This window comes from Saccopteryx bilineata, chromosome 10, assembly GCF_036850765.1.
Source record: "Saccopteryx bilineata isolate mSacBil1 chromosome 10, mSacBil1_pri_phased_curated, whole genome shotgun sequence".
Taxonomy (NCBI): Eukaryota; Metazoa; Chordata; class Mammalia; order Chiroptera; family Emballonuridae; genus Saccopteryx; species Saccopteryx bilineata.
In genome coordinates, this window is record NC_089499.1 from 15028379 (window position 1) to 15050496 (window position 22118).

At 48.7% G+C, this 22118-nt stretch overlaps 2 protein-coding genes across 19 annotated transcripts in view; one reads left to right on the forward strand and one right to left on the reverse strand.

The window, feature by feature from the left end:
• The window catches only part of LRRFIP2 (LRR binding FLII interacting protein 2), a 110515-nt gene extending 104863 nt beyond the window's left edge, over window positions 1–5652 (forward strand). For all 17 annotated transcript variants that reach the window (XM_066244631.1, XM_066244637.1, XM_066244634.1 and 14 more), the window contains 4 exons: window positions 491–614; window positions 3851–3930; window positions 4510–4614; window positions 5057–5652. In XM_066244631.1, the coding sequence (XP_066100728.1) occupies window positions 491–614; window positions 3851–3930; window positions 4510–4614; window positions 5057–5167 (420 nt within the window). In that variant the 3' untranslated portion in view covers window positions 5168–5652. The remainder of the gene's footprint in view (window positions 1–490; window positions 615–3850; window positions 3931–4509; window positions 4615–5056) is intronic.
• Window positions 5653–7993: 2341 nt separating this feature from the next.
• MLH1 (mutL homolog 1) overlaps window positions 7994–22118 on the reverse strand; it is a 37547-nt gene continuing 23422 nt past the window's right edge. For both annotated transcript variants that reach the window (XM_066244629.1, XM_066244628.1), the window contains exons 13-19: window positions 20816–20964; window positions 15067–15175; window positions 13230–13293; window positions 10516–10680; window positions 9976–10068; window positions 9579–9692; window positions 7994–8313 (exon numbers count right to left, since the gene is read on the reverse strand). In XM_066244629.1, the coding sequence (XP_066100726.1) occupies window positions 8146–8313; window positions 9579–9692; window positions 9976–10068; window positions 10516–10680; window positions 13230–13293; window positions 15067–15175; window positions 20816–20964 (862 nt within the window). In that variant the 3' untranslated portion in view covers window positions 7994–8145. The remainder of the gene's footprint in view (window positions 8314–9578; window positions 9693–9975; window positions 10069–10515; window positions 10681–13229; window positions 13294–15066; window positions 15176–20815; window positions 20965–22118) is intronic.

Genomic DNA, 22118 nt, shown 5'->3' on the forward strand with positions numbered 1-22118 from the left:
GTTTATCCTTCTGTTGCTGGACATCGGATTATTTTTCATTTTGGCTATTATGAATAAGCTACTCTGAATATCTTTAATTTGGGGTAAAAATACGGATTATGTAGCCAAACTAAAAAATATATTTCTAGTTATTTTTTATATAGAAAATTTTCTAAATAAGAATATTAACCTAACTCCAAAAGAAAACCAAGCCATCTAACTACCCCTAGAATTTCCATTTTGATAAAGGTAATGAAAAGTGCTGTTCCAATATCCCACACAATAACAAACTAAAGCTAGTTTTATGGGTCGCCTGGTCCTCGAGCTCGCTCCTTTTGATACTTGTCCGTAGCTTCTAGCACCTTTGGCAATGGGTTCCCTAGTGGGACTCGCGGAAATCATTGCCGAGTGAACGGTTGTGCCGAGGATCTGCCTCCCCCGGCGGCTGGCTGCTGGCTCGGCACCTGCCTCCTTTCCCAGGAGGGACCTTGCTGAGCTTGTTTCTCCACAGGTTAGGAAACTGAAGCTGCAGCTGGAGGAGGAGCAGCAGAAATACTCCCGGGGCGACGGCACGGCGGGCGGCGACCTGGCCGGACTGCAGAACGGCTCGGACCTGCAGTTCATCGAGATGCAGAGTAGGTGCTGGGGGTGGGCGGCCCCAGTCTGCACGTGGACCATGGCCTCTAGGAGTGGGGGTGTGAGCTGGCCGCTAGTGCCTGACAGCTCACATCTGCAAGAAAAGCTGTTACAGGGATTGTTGGTCCTCTGCTGGGTCATGAGAACGGTGATGGTCAGTAACGGGGCTGGACGGAAGCTTCTGCCAGCCGGTGTACTTCCAGGCATGCTGTGGGCACTCGTCCCCTCTGGGCAGTGACTTCTAGCTTTTTGTGAAGAGTGACATCTTGACACTGGGTCTTCCATATCCATCGTCAGCTTTAAGCTTCCAGGCAGCACCCTTCCTAATTATAATTTTTTGTGTGGAATTTATTAGATGGAATTTAAAAGGCAGCCACAACATAAGTCTATTCAGTTTACCTAAATTATTTGTCTTTCTCCCTCCTCCTTTTGACCTCATATTATTTCAAAATGCCTACTGTATTCACAGTAATTCCCATAGTAGAAACAGCTCAGAAGGCATTCGTGTATAGTAAGATACTGTGTAAGTCACTGACGGGAGACTTTTATGTCTCCAATTTGAATAGTGGCATTTCTGATAACTTACATTAAAATATTGGTTATTCCATGGCCTTTTCATCTAAATATTCTGAGTTAGCTAAATATAAAAGTCTCCTTAGATTAAGGCTTATTAATGCCATTAATACCAACTTTTGAGGTTAGTATTATATCCTTTATTGTCTATCAGTTACAACCCTGGTGATGCTTACTGGTGAATATTTTGTTCTAGAAATGTCATTTTGGCATGGAGGGTGGATGAAGGGGCATGGAGGGACATGACAAGAGGTAGGCTGACTAGTTAGAAGGCTGTGATGGTGAGCTGAACCTCTACAATGCCTGTCACAGTCTGATAGGGGACTGGCCCACAGCAGCCCAGTCAGAAGGAACCATACTGAGGGACGGACACACATCTGTGCAGAGTGCTTGCGGGCGCAGGAGGCGTCAGCTGGTGTTTGTGGAAGGCAGGGAGAAGTCCCAGCTGGAGCCGGACGGGGAGGTGAGCTGAGCAGGCCCGGGGAACGCTGGGCCCGGCTGGTAGACAGAAGCAGGCCGCTCCCTTGCACCAGAAAGTCAAGAAAGGAACCCTGGTAACTCGGGTTTGGACACTGCCACGGCTGTGCAGCGAGGTGTTTTGGAATGGAATTTCAAAACAGATAAAATGGCTGAGATGAAGGACTTAGACTTTTGAAAAAGGAAGGAATGGGTGTGTAGAGTGAGAAGGAAGCAGCACATGTTGATAAATTGCTGGGGATGAAGGACTGAAAAACTAGACCCAGAAGCTTCTGTGTTAGAGCCCAGGAATAGGGATTGTTCTGACTCTCAGGACGGCTTCTGGGGAGGGGTTCATAACCTCATTTCTCTTAGGGTGACAGCAACTAGCATTTAGAACAGCCTCTTACACTGAAGATATTTAGGTAGTTGCAACCTCCGTTATGTGGAACAGCACAGAAGTTCCTGAGTTAGGTGGATTATATTTGGTTTATCTCCCATGAGCCTTATAATTTCCTACCCTATAATCACCTCAGTGATTTTGTTAAATTTGTTAAATTTTGCTTGCTAGAAAGAATTTTTTCTCTCCCATCGTTTATAAACTTATTTTAAATGATGAATTTCTTGGGTCAGATGTATCCAGTTGTCCCTCGCCATATTGTGGTTCACTTTATGCGGTCTCACTGTATCACGGATTTTTAAATTGGATATATCTAATTTTGTATTGTGGGTTTTTCACTATATTGCGGAATTTTGCGTATGTAGGTATTTTTATATATTATTTTAATGATTTTTGCAGTAAAATAAGAATTTTCTAGCTTAAAATATTGAAAAATATAAAATATAAAACATATTAAAAGAATATTAAATAGAAATAAAATATGTAAAATTACATAGGTATAAGTGTGGAAAGTGTTTAAGAGCATAGAAGGTGTTTATAAGAGTGTGGGTACAGTTTCTAAGAGTGTGGGAGGATTTATAAAGCCTTAAAATATATATAAGTAATAAAATAAATATAAGGTTGCTACTTTGTGAATTTTTGCCTATTGCGGGGGGAGGGGTTCTGAAACCTAACCCCCCCCCAGAGATGAGGGACCACTGTACCTAGCTCTATCCATACCACATTACTGCTTGTTACTGAAATACATTTATTTCATCAAATATTTATTAAGCATATACTATGTGCAAGGCACTTGGCTAGATACAGAAGTGGCTTCAAGAAGGCTAGACAGGCCCTGGCCAGTTGGCTTAGCGGTAGAGCATCGGTCCGGCATTCAGCCTGGTGTGTGGATGTCCTGGGTTTGCTTCCTGGCCAGGGAACACAGGAGAGGTGACCATCTGCTTCTCCCTTCCCCCCCTCCCCCGCAGCCATGGCTCGAATGGTTTGAGCAAAGTTGGCTCAAACCATTCGAGCCGTGGCTCAAACCGGGCACTGAGGATGGACGGCTCCATGGCCTCTGCCTCAGGTACTAAAATAGCTCAGTTGCCGAACAGTAGAGCTGTGGCCCAGCTGGGTAGAGCATCGCCCCTTACTGGGTTTGCTTAGGTAGATCCTAGTTGGAGCATATGTAGAAGTCTGTCTCTGCCTCCCCGCCTCTCATTTAATTTAAAAAAGAAAAAGGCTAGACAGGGCCCCTCTTTTTGCATACCTATATAATATTAAGAAAAGCATAAATATTGTAAAAGAATGCAAACAAAATCCAACATGGGAAGAGAAGTTAACTAAAGGGAGTCATGAAGGAGGTGATAATTGAGCATAACCTTGGAGGATGGTTAAGATTTAAATCAGAGATGGGGAGCAAGGGGCACTTGGGGGTGTGGGGGAGAAGGACTGGGAGGTGGGAAGGTGCAGGCCTAGGGTCCAGGAACACGGAGGGCCTAGTTCTGTGAGCACAGAGACTCCCTGGGCCACAGGGCTGCAGAGAGGCTGAAAGGGCTCCTTGCTCAACGCTCTACCTACACACATCATGGGTGAAGAGGGAACCTCCTTCTAACTCCTGACCCAAGGCACTGTTTGTTACAAGTGCTAGAGCTTCCTGTAGCATCCACAGTTCCCAGGGTGCTGGAGATGCTATGGTTGCCATGGTTGCTCTGGGTGCCTTTGTCTAAGCCCGCGTGGTCCTCTGCTATGCTGCGGAGGATGTCACTGCCTGGCGGGTCACACCTTCACCTCTGAGCAGTGATTCATTTTTCTCTTCTGTTCTAGGAGATGCTAATAGACAAATTAGTGAATACAAATTTAAGCTTTCAAAAGCAGAACAGGACATAACCACCATGGAGCAAAGTGTAAGTACTTATTTTAATGGTACCAAGTGATTGAAATGCTCTTAAAACACCTCCACTTCCTGCATCTAAGAGGCCAACACTGGTCTGCCTGTCCGCTCGGGTCTCTGGACGAGCTCCACCCTAAAGTGAAAAAGCCAGCAGACAACACCTGGCAGGGCACATCGCCTTCTGTTTTCTGTCACAATATAGAAGACTGGACCTATAATTCTGTCTTTTGTAGATATTTCGTGAGAATTTAGATCACAGTTTATAACAAAATGCCTTACTGTAATTTCAAAATGTCTAAAAACTTTCCATTCACCGAGTATCCTCCTACGATGTTATTTGGCACTTAAACAACATGGTCATCATAAAAGTTAACATGGGAAATTGGCCTGTAATGACTCTCCAGCTGCAATCCTTTGGGGACCTTTCTTGATTTATAAATAGCAGTTGGTTCTGAGAGGACCTATGACTCACCCTAAGGGGACCCGTCAGTGTTAGGTTACTTGGCATTTTGATGACATTGTATTTCCATCTGGGCTGCAAACACATGCTGGCTCCCAGTGCCCAGTACGGAGGCGTGTTGTCCCGTTACAGATCGGCCGGCTGGAGGGGCAGGTGCTGCGGTACCGGACCGCGGCTGAGAACGCCGAGAAGGTGGAGGACGAACTGAAGGCAGAAAAGAGGAAGCTGCAGCGAGAGGTACTTGTGGAAGGTGCTTCCTGGAAAAGTCCTGGAGAGAAAAACCCTCCAGAAGTAAACGCGCTGTCGCAGCAGGAATTGAACCCTCGGTGCAGTCTGAGGGAAACAGCAGTGGAGTCACTCCTTTGTGTTGGATTTTGACCTGCACAGTGACTGCCATTTGCTTTTATGTTTTGGTCAGTTAATGAGCGAAGAGGTAGTTTTTATTGTTGTTTGAGCTCGGGTCTGTTTCTCTGACGTCTGTAAGTCCTGTCTGCAAGTAATACTCAGCATCACAGGCGAGCAGCACGCTCAGCAGCGGCTGCCTGAGAAAAAACTAGGCTGTGGGACCCAGTGCAAGGCTGTTGAGTTAGCAGTGCGCGTTTCCCAGAAAGCTGAAACTAAAGTAGTGCTGGGTTCTGTTTCTGACGCTGTCAAGTGACTGAGTTCTTCCTGTCTCCAGTTACGAACAGCACTGGACAAGATCGAGGAGATGGAGATGACCAACAGCCACCTGGCCAAGCGGCTGGAGAAGATGAAGGCCAACAGGACAGCGCTGCTGGCCCAGCAGTAGGGGCCCCGGCCGGAGGCATGGACTTGCACCTGTTGATAAGCCCCTTTCAGTACTGTTTGAGTTTTGTCATTAATCTAGCCACCTTTGTACTTTATAATTTATGAGAGAATGAAATAGGTTTGAATCTTCATGAATGAACACATTGGATTTTGTTTGTAGTTTAATTCTAGACTAAGAACTGGTCCTTTTTTTCTTTTTAAATTACGCAATGTTAAAATCAAGTTTACTCACCATTCTCTCCAGCTGCCTCGGTGACTGGGCACCCGGAGGCGTGGCCCGGGTCCGGGAGGACAGCGGCTCTGTGAGTGCCCGCTGGGACCCTTGCTGGAGACCTCAGAAAAGACACAAGTGCCTTCTCCACAGTGCGACCCAGACGTCAGCAATCTCCAGTGCTCAGAGACATTACCCTTCGTATCGGATAGCATTTATATTTTAGTGAAGAAACAGGTTCACAGGTGGGGAATATATTTCACTAAAATTTATATGTTTGGAGGAAAAAGCCTTTCTTTTGTAAAATATTTAAATTTATATGAGAAAATGTTAGAAAAAGATACGGGGAGTGTATATAAAATGTGCTTTATTTTATTGCATGGGGCAGAGAAGTCCAAGGCCTAATCCTCTTCAAGTGTAAGAGTCGAGTCCTTAGTCTTCAATATCAATTGTGCTGTATCTTTTAAGGTATTTCATCTGCTGCTGCTTTGTGGAATGAAACCTCAGACAAGCCCAGTTTGGGGGAGGGGGGGCAGGGCAGGCAGGCGGGACATCTGCCTGAAGACTCTATTAAACACACCCTTTTGCTGACCAGAGTTGGCTACCGACACATTCACTTTGTTAGAGGAGCCTTTAAACAGATCATGGCAACCATGGCTTGTCCTGCCCCTTCTTTTCTCTCCTTCCTGAGGGAAACTCTGGAATACAGAATTTGTTTAAGAATTTTAGTTTCATCTTTAAACATACCGAGTTCAAGAGGTTTCCTATCATTGAATGTAGCCATGTTGTAGGATTTATGGTTCTCTTTTGCTGAGTCAGGGTGGTTTTATGGAAATGATTATTGTCTCTTCAGTGTGTTTACACACACACACACACACACACACACACACACACTAAATTGGGAAAAGTGTAGTAAGTCAAGGCCACATGAGAATCAAATTAGACCAGAAACTAGATAATAAAGGAAACTCAAATGTGAATATAAATTATTCTGTTGTTTAGAGTATTTAGCCCTTTGTTTTTAAAATATGGAAACCAACCTTTTGAACTAAGATGATTTCCTAGTTGGGGGGCAGTGGCATGTTCTGAAACATGTATTTATCCCAGAATCCCATAGCTGGACCCAACAGACAGTGTGGTCCGGCTCTTGCAGCCCTGGAAACCCCCTTCCTCTTCACCATGGTCCCTCCCCGGCTCAAACCCTCTCACTTCTGAGATGCCCAGATCTCCTTTTTGGAAGTTCCCAGTGTTCGAGTCTGGTCTGGTCCCTTTTGTAGCATGACAACTATGTCTGTCTGTGGTCCCAGTCTTTTCCACATGGAATGGCTCCCCTTCTTGAGACGGTAGTGTTCTGCTCTAACAGAACGTTCTTCATTGAATCATGTAATCTGGATTTTACCTCAAAAATAGGCATTCTCCCTCCCTGGGCTGACTGGACATTTCTATTAATGCAGGTTAATATTAAAGTAGCTTATTTTAATGGCACTTATAGTTTAAGTTTGTATTATTACATCATCTTTCAAACAAGAATACCTATACCCCTGGCTGGTTGGCTCAGCGGTAGAGCATTGGCCCAGCCTGTGGAAGTCCTGGGTTCAATTCCCAGGCAGGGCACACAGGAGAGGTGCCCATCTGCTTGTCCACCCCTCCCCCCCTTTTTTTCTCCCTCTCTCTCTCCCCCACTCCCACAGCCATGGCCCCATGGCCTCTGCCTCAGGTGCTAGAATGGCTCCGGTTGCAATGGAGCAACACCCTGGATGGGCAGAGCATTGCCTCCTGGTGGGCATGCCAGATGGATCCTGGTCAGGCACATGCAGGAGTCTGTCTGTCTGCCTCCCCACTTCTCACTTCAGAAAAATACAAAAAGAAAAAATACCTAGAACTTGAAATCTCTTAAGTTGGCAGTAGACATAACCACTAACAAAGTGTAGGCTACCTTAAAAATTCACACTAGTTCTTGATAAGGACTATTTTCTTCTCTCAGGTCTTTTTAAAACTAAGAATCAAATTACTCTTTGATTAAAGATACTAACAGTCTCACTCAGCTTTCTCCACGGCAATGTCATCAGAGCCACTTATATGTACATGACCTCTTTTAAAAGGCACTTGAGCCTGACCAGGAGGTGGCGCAGTGGATAGAGCATCAGACTGGGATGCAGAGGACCCAGGTTTGAAACACCAAGGTCACCAGCTTGAGCGTGGGCTCATCTGGTTTGAGCAAGGCTCACCAGCTTGAGTAAGGGGTTACTCGGTCTGCTGTGGCCCCACGGTCAAGGCACATATGAGAAAGCAATCAATGAACTAAGGTGCTGCAACTATGAGTTGATGCTTCTCATCTCTCTCCCTTCCTGTCTGTCCCTATTTGTCCCTCTGTCTCTGTCATAAAAAAAAAAAAGGCACTTGAACTAGCTTATCTATCACCTGATATTAGAAATTTACCAGAATACAGAAAGAATCAAATCTGAGCATGATCTATGAAATCTTCAAGGCCTTTTTAGAATTTTTAATCAGATGTTCAGGGGGCTTTGAAATTACATTTGGGATTCTTTAACTCTTATCAGGTATATAGCTGGTTGAAGCCAACCTAGAAAATGTAATGGAATTAAATAAGAAATGTTAGGATACATCTGACAATTTATTTACAGTCAGTCCACCATTCATACGAAGTACAACTAGCTAGAAGGCAAATACGAGTCTTCAACCTTAGGACCTACCACATCAGGAAAGAGAGGAAGAACCACACACCCAGAGTCCGTAAGTAACCGTATTTAACACCTCTCAAAGACTTTGTAGAGATCAGGCAGGTTAGCAAGCTGCAGGACAGTTCCGTCTTCTGTGAAGTGTTTAGGAGGCAGGAGGTGTGAGCGGAGGGCTTTATAGACAATGTGTTCCACAGTCCACTTCCAGGGGTTTGGAGTGGAGCCAGGCCCTTCACTCTGGAAGATATGTTAGCGATCATCAGTCTCCCGACTGCATCCTGTGCACACCGGCTTCCTGGCTGACGCGCACTGGGCCGGGAAAGCTTGGCGGCTCCTAGAAGGCTGTATGACCTCATGCGTGTGCAGCATCTAGCCAGCCGTCAGGGGCTGACACGAGATAAGGTGGGGAAAGGAGGACACCATGGCTGTCCTGAGACCCCCCCCCATCCTGGAACCGCTGTTTCCATTCAGGGAGAAGGTGTTCTTGTAGCAGGATCTAACAGTGTCTGATCCTGACTTACGATGTTTGGATAGCAACAGCAGGGAGTAAATTTCTAATTTACGGCTGCATTTGGGGGGGTCTTGATGTAGGCCCATTTTCCTGAAAGCTCCATAGGTAAGAAATGAAATAAAAATAATGAGGCTTATTTTGCTCCCTCCTTCTTCCTACATCTGGGCCTTAACTGTTTCATGTACAGAGAATGTTCTTTTCTGTCCATCCTTTCCTTGAAGGAAATTTTTCCAATCCAGTGAGAGACTCTCAGTACAGTTTGCTAAGTGTGCTACCTTACGTCCTTCCCTGGAATGAGTGTGTACCCCTATGGGCTCTGGCCGACATGACCTAGGACTCTGGGAACCTTAAGCATTCCACTGTCCCTTAGTGTCCTCCCTATGCAGTGGAGCACATCGCTTCAGCTCAGAGGGTGACTAAGTCATCACAAAGATGGGCATGGACGTCCTGTTGCCCCCCTCTGGTTCTCGGACTACTTTAACCCCGACTCCCCTGCCCGCTAACCCCTCCCAAGCACGCTTATCGAAGGGCACTGCCATCTGATTGAGAAAAGCCACAGAAAGAGGAGGAACGAGGCCCTCTCTGTGTCAGGCTGACCTTCCCTAAGAAGAGCTGGAGCTCTGACCTCAGTACAGCCGTCTTTTCCGGCAGAGCAGTGGTCAGATGTCGAGTAAGAGCTAAGAGGCGGGGAGACCGGTCCGGAGCCTGAAGACTGCTACACTGAGGGACCAGCGGGAGATGTGGACCCCTGCACGCCCGACAGCCTGACTCCACCTCCATCTCACCGTGACGGCTTCTGATTTCTCATTTGACAGGTCACTCTGGAGAAGTGAGATCACTTCCAGACCCACAGAAGGAAATAAAACTAATGTGTAAAAGCTAACCACTGTGTCCTTACATGCAGTGACATCCTAGGGATTTAGAGATGGGCAAGTCTGATCTCCTAAAGGGCCCTTCCCAGTCGTGGGTGCCACCAGCATCACCACAGTACCTGTTGGCCTGAGAGGGTTGACTCCTCGGATATATACTGCTTCCGGATGGAGTAAAACATAGCACATTCTTTGCTGAGGCTTTCAAAACATTCCTTTTCTTCGTCCCAGTTCACCTGGTCCAAAGAGAATTCAATACCTCAACAGAGGCACGTGCTCTAAACACACGTCACTGCTAAATGGAGATCATAGATGGCTTTAACTGCGACTTTTCAGGCATTAAAGCTGTAAACTGGAACGGCTGAATATTGCTGGGGGGGGCACAGGTGGGGATGAGAAGGGGGGCCATTAGTTATTTTACCCTTTTTCATCCTTATCCTTCCAAATGCAGTGGGGCCTGAGTGCCCGCCCCGCCCCCACGCGCATGCCCACATCCTCGGTCCGGGCCTGATCACTTGCCTCAGTGGCTAGTCGGAGGATGAAGATCGGCAGGCCCTCCAAGGGGGGCACGTAGTTGTCGATCAGGAGAGGTAATCCAACTAGGTTCCCTTCCTGCTCGTGGGGAGAAGGCCAGGACGGAGGGACAGGAAGAAGACTGTTACAGTGTGATTGAAACAAACTCCATTTCCCCAGAGCTTCCTCCAGGTCCTGTCCTCATGTTTGTCATTCTGGTGACCAGGTGCTTGGCTGGACTGGGCACTGGGGCGCAGGAGAGCTAATTACTTAAGAAGAGCTTTTTGTCCTGACATGTAGCAGAACCACCAAAGAATGTACCAAGAAAGCAAGCCCCAAAGGTCAAAGGGTAAGAGGAAACAGGGATAGCACGTGGCTCATTCACTGACCTGCAGGGACTGTGGGACCTGGCCCTCCACCCCGCATGAATGGATGATAAAACCGTTGTGTAACCCAGAAATGTAAGTACCAAGTCTCGTCCTGACTCTGGACCAGCCTGACTCTTACTAAAGAACATACAGAAGCGGGAAAACGGCTGGCACTCACCTCACTGATTTCCAAAGAGAAGTAGTCTGCAAGCATCTCATTCTTCTTCTTCAGAAACTCAACAATGTATTCAGCAAGTTCTTCTTTGGGCCCGTCCTCCTCCGTCCAGCCGCTCTCGGGGCTGTCTAGAGCAAGCATGGCGAGGTCAAAGAGCGGCGCTGGCTCCTAGGAAGGGGCGAGACCATGGAGGAGGGGTCAGCACATCCAGATGCAGCCCGATTCCCACAAGACCTCTAAGAAGAGCCACACACCATGGTCACAACAGAGGCGGAACTCACAGATCTAACACTCGTTCCTAAAGAAAACAACTGGGAACCCAGAGTAAGCCTCCATGCCCTCCTCCTCCTCCCTAACGGCCATTTCAACACTGATGTGACAGACAGCCTGCTGCACAGGCGGGAGGCACGGCTGGGAGGAGGCACTTTCTGTCTGTGCAGCTCCAAGGACACCGCTCAGCGCTAGGCAGGTCCTTTCTACTGCCTGCCACAGAACTGAAGCAAGGGAGAGGGTGTCTTAGTTAAACTGAACAATATTTCAGGGAAATCATCTGCTCAGGAAGAAGACTGACATCTGTTAGAAATAACATGCCTCAATTTTCTTCCATTGCTCCCTTTCCGACATTCCTGTGGTCATACATTTTCCTTTTACATGTTATAAACCCATGGTATACTGGTCTTATTCTTCTTACGTAACAACAGAGGACTTAATTTGAAAGGACCTAATAATAAATGTTTACATATTCAATTACAGAGCTTTAAAATATAAGGGATAAAACTAACAGAACTACAAAGAAATAGACAAATCCCAATTATATTTGGCAGTTTCAACATCCCTTTCTCAATAATTGACAGAACAAGTAGACAGAAAGCCAGGGTACAGAAGATTTGAGCATCACTATCAACTTTTGATAAACTTGCATTTATAGAACATTCTCAACAAGACCAAAATACAAGTTCATGTGGAACACTTACCAACACAGACTGTATTTTGGGCCATAAAACATCTCAATAAATAAAGATCTGAACAAATATCAATGAAATAATAAAAAAAAACAAAAAAATCAATGAAACAAAAAGTGAAATCAATAAAATTGACAAACCTCTAACTAGACTGATCAAGTTAAAAAGAGAAGATATAAATTAGCGATACCAGAATGAGAAAGGTTACTTCACTACAGATCCTATAGCCCTAAAAGAATAAAAAATACGAATAACTTTATCCAATAAATTAAAAAACTTAAATGGACAAGTTCCTTGAAAGAAAAAAAATACCAAGGCTCACTCAAGAAAGTTAACCCAAATACCTCTAATCTATGAATGAGACTGGATTTTTAGTTAAAAACCTATGAGGAAATCTCCAGGCCCAGATGGGTTCACTGGTGAATTCTAGCAAACATTTAAGGAGCAAACACAAACTCTTTCAGAAGACAGAAAAGGAGGGGCTACGTCCCCGCTCACTCTGAGGCCAGACCAGCCTGATATCAAAACCAGACAAGACAATATAAGAAAACCACAAACCAGGATCACTCCTGAACACAGATGGAAGAATTGCAAACAAAATTTTAACAGATCAATTCCAGTAATACATAAAAAGGAGAATACATTATGTACAAGCAGGGTCCGTCTCAGGAGTGCAAGACTAATTGTATATGAGGCTCGATCAATGTAATTCACTATATTAACTAAAAAAGAAAAATACAGTTATCTTAATAAATATAGAGAAAAGCATTTGTAAATTCCAAATCCATTCCTGAATAAAAATTCTAAGCAAACAAGGAATAGAGGGGAACGTCCTCAGTCTCATGAAGGGAATCCCTCAAAATCTTACCTATGGCTGAAAGCATAAGTAATGGGGAAAGACAATCCTTTCTCCCCAAGATCAGGAATGAGGATTTCCATTCTCACCACTTCTACTCAGCATTGTTCTAGGCAGTGTAGTCAAGCAGGAGAAAGAAGTAAAAGGCATCCATATGGGACAGGAAGAAATAAAACTTTCTATATTCATAGACACTACGATCATCTATGTAAAAAATCTGACGAATCTATAATACGTTACTATAACTAATGAGTTTAATAAGGTTTCAAGATACAAGATCACGGTACAAAAACACGTATTTCTATATATAGCAAAAAGAACTGGATTTTTTTAAAATGCCATTTATAAAAGCATCAGAAGATGTGAAATACTAAGGGATAAATTTAAGAAAAGATTTTTCTCCCCAAATTGATCTACAGATCCAACACAATACCAATAAAAATTCCAAAAGCCTCTTTTGTAGAGTACCTCACATGTAAAAAGAAGATATGAAACTACATAGATATGCAGTATAATTCTAACTCTAAAATTAGGCAATGAAAAAGTTTTGGAAGAAATGGACTAAAATTGTCAGTTGGGGTTCTGTTCAGGTCAGGGGCTTTAGTGAATGTTTCTATTTTTATCTCTTTCCAAGTTTTATTATAAGTAGATATATTAATTTCTATAATAATAAAAACATTTGTTCAAAGTGGTTACCAAATGGCTGTTCTTAGTATAAAACTGTATTATAATGAAAAATACCTCCATATGCAAATCATACAATATAGAAACTATTCTAAGCATATTTAGAAAAACCGACCACATTACAATTAAGATATTAGGGTAAAGCTCTTCTTTTCAGAAATGACCAGTTATTGAAGTTTCAGGAATGAGGAGCAGTAAAAAAAAACCCAACTTACCGATAGCCTTAGAACACCAAAATTGGCAAAATCATATATGAGTATCTGGTAGAACAGCTCTTCACTGGGAAGAAAAAGGAAGAGACATTAAGGAGAAGCTGAGTCCGTGCTTGGGAGCCACGCAGTAGGGACAGAGGGAGGACTGCGCTGGAACGTGGCCGGGACGCAGCTGGACTGCCCGCTGGGGAGCCTTCAATGGTCTGCCAGGAGTGGGGCCCCAGCGTGTGCTGTGCCGGCTGGCCTCCACACAGGTTCGGGCGCCGAGACTATCACCTGTGCTGGCCCCGCTCACCGGGCCTGTCAAAGGTTTCTGACACCCTATAGTGGAATTTGAGAAAATTTTGTTTGCTTGCCTTTTCCCCACTTAAAAGCCTACAAACTACTTTTTCCCACCATTAAAAATGATACAAATGGCCAGAAGGGCAGGGAGACCTCCTATAATCAGGGAGGACACAAGGCAGGATCGGACTACTCTGGTACGTGGCCTAGGCTGGCCACGTTCCAGGAGCTGTGAAGTATACAGTATGTCCCACTACTTACAAAATACAGAGCTGAAATGATACTTCAGAGTTCTTAAAGCAATGTGAAGCATTTATGTCTTGTTTTAGGACCTCATTCTCTCAAAGTAAACAAAGCATCTGCTATGCCAGCATTACTGCGGGAAACTGAGGCGGCCAGTGAGTCCGAGTCGGTCAGTGGAAGGAAGGACCTGAATCTGGACTCTGCGCTCTGAACCCGGCTCTGCTTCCCTTCCCACTGGGAAACCGCTCACATTTACTGACGGCTGACATTCTGGGACTGGCCTGGATTTGTATCTATGAAAGAAAAGAACCCGAACACAAGTGTGATTTGGAGCCTTGGAGATCATGCACTTAGCTTTGCTGGAGAAGAAAACAAGGGGAGTAGAACTCCCAACAGATTAACGAGAGCGAGGTCCCAGTACAAGCCCTATAAGCTTCTCGCAGCAAAGACAATGGACTGGAGCGAGCTGCACCGGGGGCTTCCCAGACCAGGAGGAATGAGTTCAAAACACCCAAGGGGGAAGTGTGTGTGCCAACAGGAAGCTTCCAGGCAGGTTTCCTGGTGAGGGAGCTCAACTCACATGTGGCAACTCCAAGCAGTGCACGGGCTGCCCACTCACAGGACCGAGCGTCACTGTGGGGTCTGAGCAGGAGGAACGGGGGAGAGTCCCACAGTGGACATGCGATGTCTAGGTGTGGAAGGTGGCAGCACCTCCCATCTGTGCTACTCATTTGAGAACATTTCATATCAGTTCTAGACTAACAGGAGCTATTCCATCAGGTCCCCTGGAAACAATCCACAGAAATGTCGCTGGCTATGCACTGAGCAGGTGGTACCACAGGGTCCCCATCTCTGTGCTCAGCAACCCCACTGGCTTGTTTGGTGGCTACGAAGCCTTCGCTTCAGTCCCAAAGCTGGAGGAAAGGGGCCGTCGGGTCTGCTTTCTCTCGCCTCCCCCATCAGAGCAGATGCTAGAATTCTCTGCCAGCACTGAGCCTTCAACGCCTGTTCACAGCAGCCAGCGTTCACAGAGCACCAAGCACCTACCAAACACGGCTTCTCATGTCACTTCTTATCCTCACAAAACCCTGCAGGTTGATCCCAGTGTACAGATGAGAAGCGGAGACAAAGCTTTGGAAGGGAACCTGTCCACGGTCACATCAACAGTAAACGGCTGAGCCCGGGTTTGAAACCACATCTGTCTGACTCCACAGCCTGGGCCTTCCCCACATGTCACGCTGCCACGCTCCCCGCCTGCGCTGCGCCCCAGGACCGTTCTAGGAGCTGCGCTCTTCGCACGTGCTCCCTGACGTACCTCAGTTTGGTGGTGCTGAGCAGGTACAACTTGGTCTGATGCTGTGCCAGGGCCCACTGAGGATTCACACAGCCCACGAAGGAGTGGTTATGCAGCATCTCCCGCAGCGCTGGGAAACAAAACAACAGGGAGGTGACGGCATCCCAGCGGGAACCCTGCACCCAGAGCACCGAGCACCCACACTACAGACAGGAGCAAAAAGGCCCGAACTGAGCCTCCTGCTGGAAATGAACACACAGGAGGAACAGAACAGAACTAACTGATCTCTCAAAATGCTACAAGGAATTGCCAGAAGAGAAGAGTCAGGAATCATCAAGGACCACAATCTAGAGCAGGAAGCCGGAGAGGTGATGAGCCCTCTGAAGCCAGTTTTATCTAGAGGAACCTTGGGAATCATGAACTTTCAGTCTTGCAGACTCAGAGGCGGTGAAGAGAGAAAAGCAGCCTAGGGAAGGTTTGAACTGGGAGCCTAACGAGAGACCACTTCTCCAACACGTGAAGCGGAGACCCCCAGGGCTGCACCCGCAGTGTGAAGGGTACGGACGTGTCCATGCTGACCCCCCTCAAAGGGCAGTGAGCAGCGCTGCCCACGGCCCCCAGCCTGGGGTTGGGAGTGAAGAAAAGACTGCATCCCTGAGACTGGAACCACAGCTGGTCCGCACAGGCCTTCGCAGCCGGGACGCACACGAAGCAGGGCGCCGGAAAGACCTTAGTGCAGACTGTAGTTGTAAGAGATTCCAGGGCTGCCTATCCCTCCAGGTCCCTGGTGGAATCAAATGCAAATTTCTCCAGAGAAATCCATCTTCAATCCAGGCTTCAAGTAATCCTCACAGATAAAGTACCAGGAATTAGCAGTCAAACATGAAGGGACAGGACGGGACGGGACAAGACGACTTCAAAGGTGGTGGCACTATTCTGTTTCTTTAAGCACGTGTTCACTTGTTTCTTCTGTAGAGCCTAATACAGTATTTTATAAATGTGCCTTTGCACTTCACACCTCTGTGTGTGAGCATGTGTGTGCGTGAGTGTATACGCACACATCTGAAATGAAAGATGTAAAACGCCCCCACCACACTGGGGAGGCGGGCGGAGGGGCTGGAGACAGGGTGAGGGTCCTGGGGGGGCAGTAAGCCTGCACCTCACGTTTCTACTCCACTGTCTCCTCAGTGTGGGCACAGCGAGTCCTAGTGTTACGTAAGTTCCGCAGCACGCCCTGCTCACCCCATAAACAGAAACTTGTTTTCTTCATTTTCAGAGTAAGTGTTCCCCTCTGTTCCCACTGGAAACTCAATGTCTCTGCAGGATGTTCTGCGTGGGTGGAAAATGATTATTTTTAAAGCTGGAGGACATCAAATAATCTTGAGTAATGAGGCACTGGAGGAAAGAGAAAGCTGTGAAACCCACTAAAAAAGGCCCGGAGATTTTCCGTACAGATTTGTCAGGGAACGCTCTGACGCAGCCACAGCTACTGAAGTGCGGCCCTGCCAGCGAGCGCAGGCGCGCAGCAGGCGGGAGGCGGCGGCTCACCAGCCCTCACCAGCCCGGGGCTGCCCCCAGCCAGGCGCTCACCAACCAGGCAGACGGGCAAGGCTCTTCCCAACTAGGTGTCACGAGGCTGCCAATCAGGACTTGAAGGATGTCCACTCCATCCTTCCCCTGAGTATCCGCAGAGCGCTAGGAGTCTGTGGGCGCGTCCTGCCATTCTGCCGGCAGGGAGACGGGACAAATCCCGTGCACAAGGCGCACACCCAAGTTCACAATGGAGGCCTTGGGCCTCGGCATGCTTTCTGAGAAACGGCAAGTAAAGCCACACCTGAGGGCAGGGCGACCAGTCCTCTAGCTTCTGGTGGCCCCTTGCAGAATGGACGCTCCACGCGCAGCTGGACTGCCTGACGGCCGCCCCTGGTGCCCACAGACGTCAGCCTGGGCTCCGGAGCGGCCTCGCTCTGCTACAGTGTCTGTGCTTCTTCATGCTGCCACCAGTTACTAGTGAACAGCCCCCGCGACACCATGGTACCTTCGAGGCGGGGGCTGTTCACTCACCTCACCTCCTGCCTCAGGGCTGGCATGGCACATTCTGTACCGAGAAGATACTTGGCAAGTGTCTGCTGAACTGATTTCATGTAACAAAGAAACTGCCATCTAGTGACAAACAATAGGAGTACGTACATTCAGACCCAGGACTGTTCACCGAAGACCAAGAAAATAAAACATTTGTGGGTAAAATGCTGAGCACATTCACATTCAAACGATAGCAAACAACTTATATGACAGTCCTTGTCCTCATTAATTTACAGATTCAAAATTATGGGACTAGCAATAGCCCCATTCCATGGAACATCTGACTGGATACAGGGCCAAAAACGAGCCTCACTTGTTGATCGAATGTGTGCCCACCAGGTATGGGCAAACCCACCAGACTCAAGAAAGTCATCTGAGTGTTCAACCTTGACCTTCTCTCAGAACAGATAGTAGGGCTTCGTCTCCCAGGCCGCCCCTCAGTCGTTTACACCCTCCCTCAGCAAATACCTAGAGACCACGTGCCAGGCACTGCAGGCACCGAGGGCGAGGCAGTGAGTTCAACAGACGATCCCTGCGCGGGCAACACACTGATGAGACACCGCACAGGTGAGTTCAACAGACGATCCCTGCGCGGGCAACACACTGATGAGACACCGCACAGGTGAGTTCAACAGGCGATCCCTGCGCGGGCAACACACTGATGAGACACCACACAGGTGAGTTCAACAGACGATCCCTGCGCGGGCAACACACTGATGAGACACCGCACAGGTGAGTTCAACAGGCGATCCCTGCGCGGGCAACACACTGATGAGACACCGCACAGGTGAGTTCAACAGACGATCCCTGCGCGGGCAACACACTGATGAGACACCGCGCAGGTGAGTTCAACAGGCGATCCCTGCGCGGGCAACACACTGATGAGACACCGCGCAGGTGAGTTCAACAGACGATCCCTGCGCGGGCAACACACCGATGAGACACCGCGCAGGTGAGTTCAACAGGCGATCCCTGCGCGGACAACACACCGATGAGACACCGCGCAGGTGAGTTCAACAGGCGATCCCTGCGCGGACAACACACCGATGAGACACCGCGCAGGTAAGTGCCACAACGATGTCCTTACTAGGAAAGTATCTCTTCTCTCCCGAGCCAGGGGCACAGTCCGTGGGGGCAGCCAGGCTGTTGGTCTAGGAAGGTGAGTGGCCTAGCTCACCAAATCCGAGCCTCGGAGACACCCCTGTGCAGCATTCAACTCAAGGACAACCAGCTTCCCCTGCTGGGGCGATGGATGGAAACCAAAACGCAGCAGACAGGACCCGGGGCAGAGGCCCCGCCCCGGGACAGAGGCCTGAAGCTTACAGAGCATGCACGTGCTGTCTGACATCACAAATGTCCAGAAGTAGCGTCACTTTACAGAGCAGGAAAATGACGCCCTAAATCGGTGAACACATTTCTCACTGGCTGTGGGGCGGTGTGGCTGCCCGGAGACTCAGCAGAGCTCTCCTGGCTCCAGAGGAAGGGCCCCTTTCCACATCATGGACAGCTACTCCCCCTGAAGATCCCACCCGGCATGTCTCGGCACGCCAGCCTCAGCCGCGGGGCGGGGACAGCCCAGGTTGCTTGTCCCCCACAGGCAGGCCATCTGCGTTTGCATCTGAGTCTCGGGCTGGCCTCCCTGTGTGCAGGCCCGGCCAGTGACAGCCCACCCTCAACCGGGCACGCACGTGGGATGTTCCCATCAACCTGTCCTCGCATCGTCCCAAAACAGAACGCCTCTCCTCTTCCTCCCTCACAGGACTACTCTAGACCTAAATGAGGGCCCACGTTTGAATAAACAATTTCAGAAAACTTAGATGCATCACCTTAGCCTCAGCAACGGACCCTGAACTGATAAAACTAGAAGCATGTTATTTTCATATTGCCCTGAAAACAGTGTGCACCTATTCATAAATGTATTAAAACCATCACTTTAATTAGCCTGCTTTGCACAGAGGACACCAACCCTTTTAAAAAAAACTCAGAAACTTCCAAATCCGAGGAAGTCTTTCCATTAAAATTGCTGTAAGGAAGACTGCTAAACAGATCAAGTGACAGCCCACCTCTCTCATACTACTGTATGTAAAATGGTTTAAAAGTTCCCGGCTGGAAAGCCAGTAACAGAAAAAGAGCAACCGGGCAGATCTCCATGGAAACAGAAAGCAGAAGCCAAGTGGCGCTACTTCCACAACTGGCAAGACCTTAGTCACAGGAAGTTTCTACCCTTCCCGACAGTGGAGACACCCTATATTTTGTGCCACATGCAGACAGAGTGCTAAGCCCAGAGTGCTAAGAAAAGAGAGCGTGAACGAGGAGAGGCCAACTGAGGCCTTGCGGAGTTCGCTCAAACCAGTGGTGACCGGGACGGGGAACGTGGAAGAGGCCCCGGAGTCAGGGCAGCTACCCCGGAAGGCTGTGGATTAGTGGGAGATGCTAAATTGCCCTGCGGCCACCGGTTTCCTTTAGAAGTGCATCTAAAAGTTAACCTAGGTTGTCATAATTTAAGACACGTGTTGAAATTTAACTATTTTTAATCAAGAAACATGCTCTAGATGGGAAACAGAAAAACCACAGCGAACTGTGGCAGAGCTGCCACCGGAGGCCTGGAGCAGGGGTGCCCACCCTGGGAGCATGGCTGTGTGACTCACCAAGTGGCCCAGGACCCTGGGAGGGACAAGTTGCTGTCATTCACCTCAATCCCTGGTTAAGCTCATCCCCGGGAAGTGACTAGCCCCCTCGTCTTTCCTAAAGTCATAAAGTTAATTTTGAAATAATGGGGACCAAAGTGGAGTTGTACACTCAGGTACTGTGGAAAGCTATTTCTGAGGTTTATAGCTTTGTCCTCAGGGTATAAAAATATCTATCGATTCCTTACTCTGTAACAAGTGTTTCACTTATATTTTATCTCTAATCAACACAATAATCTTCAAGGTCAAAGTAATCTCACTTTACAGACAAATAAAAACAGAGGCACAGAAAGGTTAAGTCATGAGTCTAAGGTCACACAGCAGCAGGAGTGCCAGGGTGTGAACTTGGCCCTCAGAGCCTGTCATTCAGCAGCAGCAGCCCCAGCCAGAGGAGAATGATGCTGCTTTAAGAAACAATCTGGCCTGACCAGGAGGTGGCACAGTGGATAGAGCGTTGAACTGGGACGCAGAGAACCCAGTTTCGAAACCTCGAGGTCGCCAGCTTGAGCACGGGCTCATCTGGTTTGAGCAAGGCTCACCAGCTTGAGCCCAAGGTTGCTGGCTTGAGCAAGGGGTTACTCGGTCTGCTGTAGCCCCCCAGTCAAGGCACATATGAGAAAGCCATCAATAAACAACTAAGGTAACGCAATGAAGAACTGATGCGTCTCATCTCTCTCCCTTCCTGTCTGTCTGTCCCTATCTGTTCCTGTCTCTGCCACAAAAAAAAAAAAAAAAAAAAAGGGGAAGAAACAATCTGAAGGTTATTTAAATGATGCTTCATTCTGACTCCTATGGCTTTAACGAGAATACCAGCGACTCGTTTTCCCTTCTCTCCAGTGGAAAACTGTCTGCGAGCCGCCGCTGGTGCGGGTCAGGAAGGAAGGGAGCTTTTGCTTGGCGCACTGCGGGGCCGGCCTAACCTGGACACGGTCTGCATTTCCCGAACTGAACGCTAGCAGTTCCGGCCCCGGAGTCCCCGACAGGCCTGGGCACTTACGTACTCTCATGTCCCCGCTCACTGATCTCTTCCCGGAGACTCAGCACGCTGGTGAGGTTGATGATCCTTCTCCGGGGGGTACAAGCTGCTGTCATTTCCTTTTGGGACTCATCTTCCACCATTTCCACGTCGGAGCCTTCTCGAGCTCTCTTTCTGCAGTGAAGAGAAGGAGCGGGCAGATGATCATTACTATTTTTTTTTAATTAGAAAAGTAAAAAATTCAGCCAAATCTGCTGCACTACATTTTGGAGAAGGAAGTAGCTCCGCTGTGCTGACCCTGCACATCTGGGGGGGGGGGGTGTCTCGCCAGCAGGCTCAGTGGGTTCCCTGCACACCTGGGGGGGGGGAGTCTCGCCAGCAGGCTCAGTGGGTTCCCTGCACATGGGGGGGGAGTCTCGCCAGCAGGCTCAGTGGGTTCCCTGCACATGGGGGGGAGTCTCGCCAGCAGGCTCAGTGGGTTCCCTGCACATGGGGGGGGAGTCTCGCCAGCAGGCTCAGTGGGTTCCCTGCACATGGAGGGGGGAGTCTTGCCAGCAGGCTCAGTGGGTTCCCTGCACATGGGGGGGAGTCTCGCCAGCAGGCTCAGTGGGTTCCCTACACATGGGGGGGGGTCTCGGCAGCAGGCTCAGTGGGTTCCCTGCACACCTGGGGGGGGGAGTCTCGCCAGCAGGCTCAGTGGGTTCCCTGCACATGGGGAGGGGAGTCTCGCCAGCAGGCTCAGTGGGTTCCCTGCACATGGGGGGGGGAGTCTCGCCAGCAGGCTCAGTGGGTTCCCTGCACATGGGGGGGGGAGTCTCGCCAGCAGGCTCAGTGGGTTCCCTGCACATGGGGGGGAGTCTCGCCAGCAGGCTCAGTGGGTTCCCTGCACACCTGGGGGGGGGGTCTCGGCAGCAGGCTCAGTGGGTTCCCTGCACACCTGGGGGGGGTCTCTCACCAGCAGGCTCAGTGGGTTCTCTGCACATCTGGGGAGGGTCTCGCCAGCAGGCTCAGTGTGTTCTCTGCACATCTGGGGGGGTCTCGCCAGCAGGCTCAGTGGGTTCTCTGCACATCTGGGGGGGGTCTCGCCAGCAGGCTCAGTGTGTTCTCTGCACATCTGGGGGGGTCTCGCCAGCAGGCTCAGTGGGTTCTCTGCACATCTGGGGGGGTCTCGCCAGCAGGCTCAGTGTGTTCTCTGCACATCTGGGGGGGTCTTGCCAGCAGGCTCAGTGGGTTCTCTGCACATCTGGGGGGGGTCTTGCCAGCAGGCTCAGTGGGTTCCCTGCCAACGCCAGGTCCCCACAGCTGGCTGCTGTGCGTAGCAGGACCCA